This window comes from Heterocephalus glaber, unplaced genomic scaffold (genome assembly GCF_053883595.1).
Source record: "Heterocephalus glaber isolate CG9 unplaced genomic scaffold, H.glaber_assembly_v1.0 deba00001272, whole genome shotgun sequence".
Classification (NCBI taxonomy): domain Eukaryota; kingdom Metazoa; phylum Chordata; class Mammalia; order Rodentia; family Bathyergidae; genus Heterocephalus; species Heterocephalus glaber.
This window is the reverse complement of record NW_028258235.1, coordinates 360,592-373,834: the sequence shown is the minus strand read 5'-3', so window position 1 is coordinate 373,834 and position 13,243 is coordinate 360,592. Positions and strand designations below refer to the sequence as shown.

At 47.8% G+C, this 13,243-nt stretch overlaps 2 protein-coding genes across 3 annotated transcripts; one reads left to right on the top strand and one right to left on the bottom strand.

The window, feature by feature from the left end:
- Positions 1-5,772: 5,772 nt before the first annotated feature.
- H2ac25 (H2A clustered histone 25) lies at positions 5,773-11,793 on the top strand. Of its 2 annotated transcripts, none has more exons than XM_004874733.3 (2): positions 5,773-6,012; positions 10,503-11,793. In XM_004874733.3, exons 1-2 carry the CDS (start codon positions 5,890-5,892, stop codon positions 10,893-10,895), a joined length of 516 nt encoding a protein of 171 aa, XP_004874790.2. In that variant the 5' UTR covers positions 5,773-5,889; the 3' UTR covers positions 10,896-11,793. The 2 variants fall into 2 exon arrangements, 1 of the variants encoding a protein (XP_004874790.2); XR_015451228.1 differs by lacking the exon at positions 10,503-11,793 and adding an exon at positions 8,332-8,506 and having other exon boundaries at positions 5,890-6,437.
- Positions 8,581-10,252, bottom strand: H2bc26 (H2B clustered histone 26). The gene has a single exon (XM_004874734.4). The coding sequence runs from the start codon at positions 10,190-10,192 to the stop codon at positions 9,812-9,814; it is 381 nt and encodes a 126-aa protein (XP_004874791.2). The 5' UTR covers positions 10,193-10,252; the 3' UTR covers positions 8,581-9,811.
- Positions 11,794-13,243: the final 1,450 nt, after the last annotated feature.

Here is a 13,243-nt window from a genome sequence, read left to right as displayed (position 1 = left end):
CTTGGGTGTCACCTGGTGGGCCTGGGGGCATGGCCAGCCTCTGCCACCCGACACATCCCAGTCGTCCACCCCCAGGACCTTTCCTCTGTCCCCTCCCCTCTGCGTCCCTCCCCTGGTGGACCCCTCCTCTCCTGACCGTACCCACATCTCATAAAATCTTCCTTACAGTGTCAGTGTGCAGACAGACGTTGCCTACACATGCTGAAGCCCCTGGATCGCTTTCAGCCTCCCCTACGGGATTTAATGGCTGTTCGGGGAGAGAAATGCACGCTATGGGGGCAGGGGCCACTTGGACTGAAGAACAGGTCTCCAAAGCCCACTGTGGGGCAGCAGCGGTGTCTCCGGGTCCACAGAGCCCCTCGGGGACGCGGCTGGGCGGGAGGGCTCTCGGGCGCTGCGCGGTGTAGGTGGCGCCTACTGAATGCACACGGACGCGGTCAGCAGACAGTGGTGTGGGCCCCAGCGCGGATCTCCGGGTGCTTGTTCCCGTCTGTCGCCCGTCGTTGGCAAGTGCAAGGCTTCCATTTGTTGACCTAAAAATGGACAAGGACCGTGCCTCCGCAGACAAGGGCCCGGCCTAGCGCCCCTCGAGGTCACCAGGGTGTCCACTTGAAGAGCGGCAGAGCCGGTGAGGGTGGGGTCCCCGGCGCCCAGTCGCCACCACACCAGACTCGAACTGCGCCGAGGACAAAGGACCCCAGACCCTGCTTCCCCTATTCGCGGCCTCACTCGCTCTGAACCCCCACACGTGGGAACTCGTCCTTAGGAAGTCTGTCCTCGCCGTGCGCTTCGGGGGCAGCTACCAGGCAGTTTCACTGGGGCCAGAAGCCCTGTTTTCCTTTAGCTGCTACCACTGTGGGGGAGGGGCTGTCGTTCCTGGTAATGTGTCTTGTGTGTTAGAACCCACCCCCGCCCCAGTACGGGGATCGAACTCAGGACCTTGTGCTAAGGAGGCAGGCAGTGGAACCACTGAGCTAAATCCCGGCCCTTGGCCTCCTTTCTTTTTCTCTTTCTTTCCCTTTTCCCTCTTCCTCCCATCCTCCCTGCCTTCCTTTCCTCTTCCTCAGGGGGAAAATCTCCAGGTTGCCCTACAGCAGTGATGGTGAACATTTTAGAGACCAAGCGACAAACTGAAACCCAAACCCACTAATTTATCAAAAAGTGCCAGCACTGCAATTAAACCCAAATACTGAGGTTTTAGTTTAGAAAAAACAACTCATGCATTAATATCTTTTGTCTTAAAAGAAAAACACAGTAACACATGTGCCATAAGTTTATCACCACTGCCCTACAGTGTTCCATCTACCAACACATGTTGGTCTTGCCGCTCTAAGTAACAACCAGAAAGGGATTTCCAGAGTACTGATAGTTCTCCGGCATTAGCATTACAACAGGAGCACGATGCCTTAGTGAACTCTGGCATGTTCAAGAGGTTGAGACAAGGGCAAGTTTTAAAGACACAAACTCAGAGGATTACATCAGATATTTCTAAACATTGATCCTTGGTCACAGTGGTGAATAGTCAAAGTGCTGTGAGTCTGAGGTGGAACAGGCAGTTGTTGGCAGATGTCCCTGGAGAAGTACCGTGTGTGTGTGTGTGTGTGTGTGTGTGTGTGTGCGCGCGCGCGCGCGCGCATGTGCACATGGGCTGGTGATTGAACTCTGGGCTTCTTTACATGCTTTACCATGAGCTACACCCCAGCCCCTTAGAATCTATTGTTTGGTTTTGGTTTTTGTTTTAATTTTATTTATTTATTTATTTTTGGTACCAGGGATTGAACTCGGGTCCTTGTGCTTGTGCAGCAGGCGGCGAAACCACTGAGCTAAATCCCCGGCCTTTGTTTTTATTTTTGAGAGCGTGGTTCACTGTGTTGCCCAGGCTGACCTGGTACTCATGAAGCTCCTGCCTTAGCCACTGCACCCAGCCACCCCATCCCCTTAGAAGCACATTTGTGTAAGGTGGCAGTGGGTTCTGCAGGCTTGTGGCTCTGGCAGTCTTTTGTGACTATTATCGGGCATCCGTGCATAAGAACTGTTCCTTCAAACCTCTCAGCTTTATTTACTTGTTTCTGTTAGGGTCCACACAAGTGACTCCACTTGATTCTGACAACTTTCACATTTCTTTTACACTTTATAAAGTACCTAGCCTAGAATATTTTGTTGTAGCTATATAAAATGATCTAAACACTAAGGCTTTCTTTGGGTCCATCACCAGAGATACAGACACCACTGCACAAGTATCTCCAGTGAAGGAGAGAGATCGGGCTTCACTCAGCACAGCATGGGTGGCTGTAGACTCACAGCCCAGGAGCAGGTGGAGTGCGTGGCTGGAGAGTGTCCAAGAGGGGACATCAAGTGTGATGGGAACTCTAGGTGGACCCACGGAACAAGATTCTTGCTGAAGGCAGCCAGCGTGACCATGTAACAGGGACTTAGAGACTGGACCTGCAGACATCTAACGGGTAATTAGAGGCAGGATGAAGCCTGGCACCTCTGCTTGCACCTTATGTCTCCCTTATGACCTAATTTGTGTCAGCTTCCAGCTCGGCTCTGCACATAGGAATGCTAATCACTTTCGAGTATTACAAGGTTTGTTGCCATAAATATGCCTGGTCTGTTTTACCACCCTTCCAGACTGAGGACAATAAGCCAGAGTAACTAAAGTAACTTCCAGGACTTGCAGAGACATCCAATTGCCAGCTTTCAGTATCCAGTCCAGACCCCTTGGAGTGACACCTACAAGTTTTCATTGTTTCAAACCTGCAGCCCTGGGACCTCAGGATAAACAGGTTGTTGCAGACCACCCCATGATGAAGTCACACCAAGCCCCAATCAGAAACAATTACTTCATGACAGAAACTGAGCCGCCCTCACCCCCCTCCAAACATCATGCCCTGAGCTCAGGACAGAAACCAAATTGTTACCTCAAGCACAATGATGAACCTCCCAGAATGTCACAGAACCATCCTAGACCAGAACGACCTATGCTTCAAGCTATGTAAACCCCACCCTTGCCTTTAGGGGTAGGGGCTGAGATTGCTCTGTGAGGACTGCTAAAGCCCAGACTTTTGCCCCAAAACTCCAGTAACAACCATACAACCGTACAATCCTTAAGGGTGGTGGAGGATGAAGATATTGAGGGTGGGGGGATTCTTGTTTGGCTGCCTTACCAGAGCTCCTTATTAAAACTAGATTGATTTTAGAAGACTGTGCACAGATGGGCCTAGGAGAGGGTTCTGGAGCCTGATCAAAGTTTGGTCAAGCAAAGGATTGGTCGTGGTACATATACCGTGAAAGGGCTGTTATGAAAACTAAATTGAACTGAATGTTCAATAAGCTCTGAGTGAGTATCCCAGAAATGTGTGTTAAATCAAGCAGATATTCTAGAAGGAAACAAACATCCTCTTGGCTCCGTGGTCTGAAGGGTGAGTGCTTGGATTGGGATTATCAAAGTGGCGGCTACAAAAAAGCCAGAGCTGCGTGTAAAGTTTATAGAAAAGCCATTCTTTTTAGGAAAATAACCCAGTTTGAAGGAAACAAGAACCCTGCAAGATGGTGAACTTGGAAGAGTATTCTGAGAAGGCTTTGAATGAGTCTGGATCTGCAGATTCTGATCTTTGCATGAGTTACACTGAAGAAGAACTTGGTAGATCTGGTGGTGAGCTGTGACAGTGTCACAGGGTCGGGTGGCAGGGCTGCTCAGAGCCAACGTGTGCTGTGCATCAGGTTGGTCACAGTGAAGAGACGAATACAACCCTTTTCCAAAGTACATGGAAGTGGTGTAATGGACTTTCATTTGTCATCCCAGGGCAACCCTACACATCTCTAACCTACACCTAGAAACCAGTGGACATGGAGGAGACAATACAGTTCTGTATGCTTATTCTCTCTTTATTATAATAACATGCACCATAAGAATTTATTCTAGAAAATATGGAAGAGAATAATGTCGAGAAGAAAATGAAAGCATCCAGTAATCCATCAAGAATTGAACTCAGTAATTTCATTTCCCTTATTAGAATTGGATTTAGATTAGTAGATCACTTACTCTTCCATTCATTCTAGAAATATTTGAATGTCCTCATGTGCAATAAAAGTGGCTTTGGTCCAAGCACAGTGTTGCATACCTATAATCCCAGGCTGAGGCAGGAGGATCACAAGTTCCAGCCCAGCCTGAGCAACTTAGTGAGACCACAAAACAATACATTAAAAGGGGCTAGGGATGTAGATTAGTGCAAAGGCCCTGGATTCAATATTCAATGCTGCAAAATAGAGAGAGACAGGCAGACAGACAGACAGATGAGAAGGAAGGGGATGGAGGGCAGGAGAATGAAAGAAAGTGGATTTGGGGGATGGAGGTGGGATTGGAAAAGCAGCTGGATATTCCAAAAGACATGAGTGAAGCAGCAGAAAGAAAAGGAGGTGCTAGATGGCAGGGGCGGCAGGGGTGGTGGTGGCATTATGTCCAAAGCAGCTCAGGAAACCCAAAGTCTTCAGCTGCTGCCCAAAGGAGCCCAGAATTCAGCCAAACTCAGTAATGTTGCCTGGCTCATGCTCTTTCTTAGCCAAGCATTGACTGGGCATCTGCCGGGTGCTATGTGTGTCTCCCCAGAGGTGCAAGGAGGAAAGACATCTTTGTCCTGAGGATTCTGGCAGGAGAAAAACTCCTGCTACTTACTCCTGTGATGGGGCTGGGTGAGCATAGTGAGGTGGCCCAGCTGGTGGACCTAGGCCGGCTCTGGGACGGAAAGGAGCTAGAGGGAATGAAGCACGTACACTTAGCAACCCTACTTACCAGGCAGGCGTGATGGCCTCCTTACAGAAGAAGAAATGCAGGTTGAAGAAGGTAACTACTTGGCCAAGGAGGGCAGGTAAATAGCCTCTAATCAGACTTCTCAAACTAGAACATGTTCGTGTATCTTCCTGAGCTTCAGGTTCTGATTCAACTCGTTTGGACCCTAGCCTGAGATTCTGCTTTTCTAAGCAGCTCTCCATGTGACGCTGAAATAGGAGGCAAATGTGAAGGTGTGACACTTCGTCTTTTTACCTTGGAAGTCACTACACTAGGGGAGGCATCCTGGGGACAACTTTCATAGGCCTGTGTTCTGGCAGGTGATTTAGCAATTCACACAATGGCAGTAAATAACATCATTATGGAAACAGCAGTTAACATAACAGTGGCTGCTGCCTGCGGAGATACAGGTGGAATCCTATCTGTCAAGCTGTCACTTAGCATATGGCTGTCACTTCAAAGAGATTTCATGGGCATTAATCACAACGATATGAAGGGCTACCGTTTTAGTTAATTCTCTCCAGTTAAAATCTGCGCTTCCGTTGGAAGTACGTCAGTGTTTCTTAAGGAACCGTTTGCATTTACTCTTGAATTATGGGAGGAACCTATCTCTGGTGTTGAAAGGTAACGGTAAATAAATGGTTAATGCGAATGGAAACTGCCATTCACCGCCTCTTGCTAAATAACCATCAATCTTCCCCTCTCCAACTGTTGGCTTCAGAAAGAAATGGCCCCTATATCTCCCATGGCCAAAGAAAAACGAGACTCGATTTGGAACAGGGTTTCATTTTACTTTTAACCACCGCCAAATACTTAGCAGACCCAAAGATCTTCCGGTTTAAAACAAAGGGTTTGAACAAAGACGCTCAGCCTGGGTACCAGCGTGCAGCAGACGTGCTTTTGGATTGGTTAGACTACGGTCCAATAAGAAAGAAGAGTCGCTTCTTCTATTTACATACATGTTTCCGGGTCACCGCCAGGCGGCAGGCCGTCCAACCAGGTGCCAGATATTTGGAACCCTCATTTGAATATAAAGATGACAAATAGGCCTGCCCGCGCCCCATTCCGGTTGGTCCAGGTTCGGTTACCGCCTTGCAATGCCGGAGCCTTCCCGCTCCGCGCCGGCCCCCAAAAAGGGCTCCAAGAAGGCCATCTCCAAGGCGCAGAAGAAGGACGGCAAGAAGCGCAAGCGCGGCCGCAAGGAGAGTTACTCCATCTACGTGTACAAGGTGCTGAAGCAGGTGCACCCCGACACAGGCATCTCGTCCAAGGCCATGGGCATCATGAACTCCTTCGTCAACGACATCTTCGAGCGCATCGCGGGCGAGGCGTCGCGCTTGGCGCACTACAACAAGCGCTCGACCATCACGTCCCGCGAGGTGCAGACGGCCGTGCGCCTGCTGCTGCCCGGCGAGCTGGCCAAGCACGCCGTGTCCGAGGGCACCAAGGCCGTCACCAAGTACACCAGCTCCAAGTGAGCGCGCCCCGGCGCTCGAACCCAAAGGCTCTTTTCAGAGCCACCTCCAAGCTCGAAAAGGAGCGTGCGCGTGGTCGGACTGTGACCAGTGACTCAGTAGGAGCGCGGGGGGAGGCACACTGCGCAGTGGTGCGCGTCCTGACGCTGGATTAGGCCCCGTTCCTAACGGTACGTTTTCCTTTAAAAAAAACAAAAACAAAAAACAGAAAACACGCTGGCTCCGTGTAGCCCACAGCCAGCAGCTGGAGAGGGAGCACCCCGCGGAAATCTGGCCAATGTGGCGTTCTTTTTGCTCACCAACAGGGCGTTCGGGGCCATTCCCCCAACTCCTGTCTCATGGATGCAGCTGGAGGACGCTCTGGTTGAGACTGGGATTGTCGCGCTGCCCTGCGAAAACACCTGAGCCTTGTTCCTCGGCTCTTAACCCTCGCTCGCCAGGGTTCAGCATCATGAGCTTCTAGCGAAAAGCTAAACATTTCAGAAGCGATTCTTTAAGCAGCTCTTTGCTCAGTGTGTTCCCTTGGAAACACTGCTCCTGCTGGCGCACAGGCCCTGGTCTCTACCCTCAACTGAAATCCTCAGTTGAGAGATTCTGCATTCCTTCATATGTGTATTTTTCCCATAGTGAGAGTTGAAAGATCCTTTTCATCCCCAAACGTGTGTAACATAATTATGTTTATGCACGTTTGTATCGTGCACATAACCGTAAACGTGAAATATCCTTTTACATAAAGCAAATCTGCACCTTTCCCCCGGCACCTTTCTTTTTAATTCCCTGGGGAGCTATGAGCAAAGTAAGTACAATGTTCACTTGGTGACACATTAATTTCTAAGGCATGCAGGCCTGCCTGGGATTCAGGCTGTATCCTCAACCAAGAACACCTCAGAGTGACCCCTTCTTTCCCCCAAGAGCTCATAGTTGGTTGGATTTGGATTTGCTCGGTCTGACGGTAGACAACAGCCATCTTCTCACATCAGCCACAGTGTCAGCCATGCATCTGTTAGCATTTAACCTCTTACTGTCTCATATGGTAAGTTGGCCTCCTTCAGCTTGTAGCTTCTTCTCAAAGGAATAGTTCTTTTTCCTTCCTCCAAAGTCTTTGGTTTACTTCCTATTAATTAGGAAATTTTACTTGGAAAGGTCTAGCAGGAAGGGCAGTCTCTTCTATGCTTTTCAGATGGTATGCCTGCAAAATCCCTCCCACTTTTTCTAGAAACCACTTTAAGCATTAGCTTGGTTTATTGAGACTCAGAATACTTCCTTTGTGTAAGTCCTGATTCTCCTAATCTCTACAGATTTTTACATATTTTGGTATGCACTGCCTTTATTTAACTTTCAACTTACCCAGAATGTCTTCTTCTCTGTTGTAATAATGGAATTATAGACATGAGTTTGTATACAATTTCTCTCAGTTTTCTTCATTACAGCAATCTCAATGGCCAAGATGCTGTTTTGTGTTCTTTCCCCTAACAGATTTTCGTCCAAGGAGGGAAGGACAAGTCCTACCCATTCTGGGCCTGGGGCTGCCAGGCAGCAAGTAAAGGCTTCCTATTCTTACTCCAAGCTGTTCCCAAAAGAGTCAAGAAAACTAAGAAATTAATCCATATTTTGCATTACCTACAACAAAATCTATTCTTATAGAATTATATTTGGAAATTATGATGCATTCACTTTGCTCACAGATTCCGCCTACTGCTAACAATCACACTTTGTCTGCTGGAGACAAGCTTCATTTTATTTAACCTGTGCGTTGGTCTCCTTAAAGTAGAGAACCACATGGATCTACAGGTCTACATGAAGTGATTACAGATGCTCCTTTAAAATTTCATCTGTTTGACTAGCACTGCAAACAAAACAAAACAAAACAAAACAAAAATAAACTTCATTTCCAATTTATAGGTCAAAGCTGGTGGCTTGGATGTCTCAGTCATTGTTGACAGGTCCAAGTTAATTTCAATGATGGATCATTGTTTAAGTTTTAAATTAGGAAGGCAAGGAATTGAGTAAAATAGCTATGACAAAATTTCAATTCTTATGTGTTTATCTCCATAATTTTCTTAGGTATCAAAAGAAAACAGAATTGAAGCAATGCTGTATGCTGCTGGCGTACTAACCATACCAACATTGTCTATGCCCATGGACGCATGAAGTAATCAAGGCAGAAAGTCTAAAGGAGGGAAGGGGGGAAAGCACTCAACTCATTGAAATAAAAATTTAGCTACACTGACTGAAACAATTTTGTACCATCCACATGAATTTTTTTTTAACACAGAGACCTCTGGACACCTGAAATGTTTAAATTTCAATTGGTATACTGTTTTTGCAAGAAGGGTAATAGACAATAACATACATATAATTGCTGTAGGATGAAACTCTGAGGCAGAAGGAAAACGGAAAAATGAGTTCAGAGAAAGCAATTTCTTGAAATATCAGTTAAGTAGGTCTTGTATTGGGATATGCACACTTGCAACTATTTGAACATCTGATAAAGATACTTTCAACTTTAAAATTTTAATTTTCAGAAATTATTTTAGTGGCCCCACGGAGGAAGAGAGCAGGGAGCCATTTCAGGGACCGCTTCCCTTGGTGACACTTGCCCCAGTCCACCCCTCTGCACCACCCCAGACACAAGTCAGGCTCCCTGTGGAGAAACGACTTGGAGATATATATACTGGCACTTATTTGCCAAGACAATAACCAATATTCAATACTTTTAATTCCCACAATTCAAATTATTACAAATCCCCTTTTTATAAATACGAAAAGCCAAATCCAGAAAAAGTCAAGCGGTGTCCTCTCTGGAGTGCAGACTTGTGCCAAAACGCTTCCCTAGAACCAAAATGTCACTCTCCGAGTAAATACCACTAATGTGAAGAAAACGGTTATTCTGTTTTAGGAACACTACCAGAAAATAATGTGCCCAGAGAGGCAGCTACATTTGCTCAAAACGAAAGAATTTTTTTCCTCTTAAATTAACCTTCCCCACCCCCTGAGGTCAAAGCTGCGGTCAGCTGTAGTCGTTTAAACCATCCAGTTCGCTCCCAGGGCACAGTCGTGGTCCGGGTTTCGAGCTTATTGCTACTGGATTTTGCCAGGCAAATACGCCCCTGGAATATTCACTGCTTGAAGATAAAGATGTCTGTCTCATCCGTGCGAGGATTGAGAGGTCTTAAAAAGACGCAGAGCCAGACCCCACCGCAAGGTGACGCAAAAACCAGGGACTTCACCAAGCTGTGGCCAGCGTCCCGACCTCGCTCACCAGGGGGTTGACGGGGCGCCGGGGCGGGGGGGGGGGGGGCGAGGCATAACATTCTCCCGGGGAGTTGACACGCACATCTGCTAGCGAGCCTTTATGCCTCCGTTCCTACTATTTTTAAAACTAAACGCATTGCTGCATTTTGCTCACAAGAGACAGATTGGGCGCCCAGAAGCAAGGAGCCGCCAGGGTGCCTATCAATAACACTTCACCATGTTCGAAACCCTTTCTCGATCGTGTGGGTGGCTCTGAAAAGAGCCTTTGGGTTCGAGCGCCGGGGCGCGCTCACTTGGAGCTGGTGTACTTGGTGACGGCCTTGGTGCCCTCGGACACGGCGTGCTTGGCCAGCTCGCCGGGCAGCAGCAGGCGCACGGCCGTCTGCACCTCGCGGGACGTGATGGTCGAGCGCTTGTTGTAGTGCGCCAAGCGCGACGCCTCGCCCGCGATGCGCTCGAAGATGTCGTTGACGAAGGAGTTCATGATGCCCATGGCCTTGGACGAGATGCCTGTGTCGGGGTGCACCTGCTTCAGCACCTTGTACACGTAGATGGAGTAACTCTCCTTGCGGCCGCGCTTGCGCTTCTTGCCGTCCTTCTTCTGCGCCTTGGAGATGGCCTTCTTGGAGCCCTTTTTGGGGGCCGGAGCAGATTTGGACGGGTCAGGCATGATGGCAGATGTCTCCGAACACACAAGGGGCGCACAGCCCCATGCTATTTGTGTAGCTTGTATTCAAATAAAGGATCAAAAATGTGTCTCTTCTGATTGGATAGAACGTCGAGTTACGTAATCGCAGGGCAAGGCATATGCATATTAGGAGATGTAGGGTTGCTTTTCTGATTGGCTATGGGTGCTATCCAATTGGACAGCGCCAACTAGCCTACCTCCGGATCTTATATAGGGGCTCACTGGGGCCTGCCGCCCTGTTCTCTTCAGTTCTGCTGCTCCGTGGCTTAGCACCTGTTCTGGAGAATCTGAGATGTCTGGCCGCGGCAAACAGGGAGGCAAGGCGCGCGCCAAGGCTAAATCGCGCTCCTCGCGCGCAGGCCTGCAGTTCCCGGTGGGGCGCGTGCACCGCCTGCTCCGCAAGGGCAACTACTCGGAGCGCGTGGGCGCCGGCGCCCCGGTGTACCTGGCGGCCGTGCTCGAGTACCTGACAGCCGAGATCCTGGAGCTGGCGGGCAACGCGGCGCGCGACAACAAGAAGACGCGCATCATCCCGCGCCATCTGCAGCTGGCCATCCGCAACGACGAGGAGCTCAACAAGCTGCTGGGCCGCGTGACGATCGCGCAGGGCGGCGTCCTGCCCAACATCCAGGCCGTGCTGCTGCCCAAGAAGACGGAGAGCCACCACAAGGCCAAGGGCAAGTGAGGCTCGCGCCCCTCGGCCCGTGACCGACACCAAAGGCTCTTTTCAGAGCCACCCACTGCCTCGAGAAAAGAGCCGCACTGACCGCGCAGACCCCACCGTCCTGGAAAGGGAAGGAATGCGAGGTGGCCTGGGCTTCCCTGGGGCCTCTGCTTGCTCATACTCCCATTCCCCAGAGACGGGATTTAGTCACCACCACCACCCCTTAATGTCCCCTCCCCAGTATCACTAGTGACAAATTACCTGGGACTCCAGAAAGGGCACATTTAGACGTTAAGTCAGGAATGCCCGTGCTCTCCCGGAGGTGATGGTTCAGGCGATTCATCTGGTGACAAAAGTCATCTCAGAATCCGGTGTGAGGTGCTGACGGAGAAACCCTGGGGTTTCCACTTAAAATACTACTGTTTGAGCCTCGGGTTGGGATAGCTAAATTTTAGCAAAACGAAATCCACCAGTCAGGATTGATTTTGTTGCATTGGGATTTCTAAAGGTCTTGGGAAAGTTTTTTTAAAAAAAATAATTGCAGTGTTTTAGAATGGGGTGTAAACGTTTTAAGGAGACATAATTGAAATAGGATACTTATATTCAGTTTTGAGTTGACCAGACATTAATCAAGGATCCCCCTAAATCGCTCCAATCAGAAATTTTTAAAAATGTACGCTGAATTTAATTTAAAAATTGCGTTTATTTTAGCAAATAAAAATGTGATGCACAGTAAATTTAAACTGTTAGAACCAGAATGAGTGATAATTGTTCATGATCTTCACATTCTGTTATAAAGGATGGGGAGCTGCAGGCAAGACCCACCTCGTGGGGAATTAAACGAATTATCTGTGATAATCTTTTAGAACACAGTTTGCCGTAAAATCAAGCTCAGTAAATGTTATCCATTTTTCCTTTTTCCCATACTGTTTTCTTTAATTATAACAAATAGAGGCCAGCAAGACAAAAAATATTATATAATATGTATTGTATAATATTACATATAATATGTATTTATCCTACTAAAATTAGGTCTACTCAAACCAGGACTCCCCACATACCATCTGGAGCTAACTACAAACCTTGTCTTTAGAAAACAGTCCAAAAAAAAAAAAGTCTGGATCTGAGTAACTATTTGTGTACAAATTGATAAGCTGCAGCTCTGTGAGTTTTAAAAACAAAATACTCGCAGGTTTGTGTAGACTATGTACCACACAGGTACTGTTTCAGTAAAAAAAAAAAAAAAAGCTGCAAGAACTGGCCTTCTAGAGGTCTAACCCTTCTGTTTCTTGTGAGAGCCTTTGATTCTAGCTTAAAGCATTATGTGTTTGGGCTGGGAATTTAGCCCAGTGGTGCTGCTGCCTACCTTGCAAGCACTAGGCCCTGAGTTCAATCCCTGGTACCAAAAAAAAAAAAAGAATTATTATGTGTTCGTAGCTCTATGTTGAGGTGGGTCCAGTCTGCATTTCTGGCTTGTCTGAGCTGCACAGAGTGAAGAGGAATTGTCTTGGGCAGCACATAAAACATTTAATATAATTTATAAAATGCACACAAGTAACAAAACTTCCCCATTTTTATAACATAGCCACATCCAACCCACAGATGAAACACAGGAGGTACTGTTGTGGATGAGCAAGTTCGAACAACAGAGACTTGCCACATTTATTATAGCCGTTGGCTGAGCGGGGCTAGTGCAAAGAAAGTTTCCTTGGCAATGGGAAGCAGTTTGATTTCTCCTTTCAAATCGTGCTTTCAGTTGGGGAGGGCCCAGGGGAGAACAAGCAGAATCTTAAGCAGAACCATGCCAGGTTAGTGGGGGGTACAAGGAAGTTTCACACACAGTAGGTGAGCTACAAAACATCCTGCACCTGCAGCAAGTTTACTGCCAAGCTGGACGTGAGGATTTTGGATGCTTTGTTCATGTGCAAGCACTTTGTTCAGCACAGGTACAAAATGGCACTGAGGCATAAGATGGAGTCAGGTTGGCTCTCACATACCCAACTCCTCTAAGCATGATGTCAAAGCGTTGACTCAATGAGAGCCTCTTGATTGGTCAGGGGGTTATACAAGGGATTGTAGTAGGATCTCATATACACATCAGTTTAACAGATACTGTACGCTGTTTTACAAAGTTGATTATCCAATTAAGAATATAAGGGCCAATCAGGAACCTGAGAAAAAGCAGGATAAGGCAAGCAGCTAGTCCGGTGATGAGGGTAGTTACCCAAGGGCTCCAATTGAACAGGTTATGATACCACGAGTTTTTACTTTCCCTCTCCTGACATCTATCTAGATTTTCCTTGACCTTTTGAAGGGTATCATGGATTACACCTGACTTGTTGGCATAGAAACAACATGCCTCCTCTAGA

Excerpts from the sequence above, each read along its gene's own strand:
- H2ac25 (XM_004874733.3), top strand. The coding sequence starts at position 5,890 with ATGCCGGAGCCTTCCCGCTCCGCGCCGGCCCCCAAAAAGGGCTCCAAG. Across the intron at positions 6,013-10,502 it reads AGGAGAGTTACTCCATCTAC|ATGTCTGGCCGCGGCAAACA; the intron begins GTGTACAAGGTG and ends GGAGAATCTGAG.
- H2bc26 (XM_004874734.4), bottom strand. The coding sequence starts at position 10,192 with ATGCCTGACCCGTCCAAATCTGCTCCGGCCCCCAAAAAGGGCTCCAAG.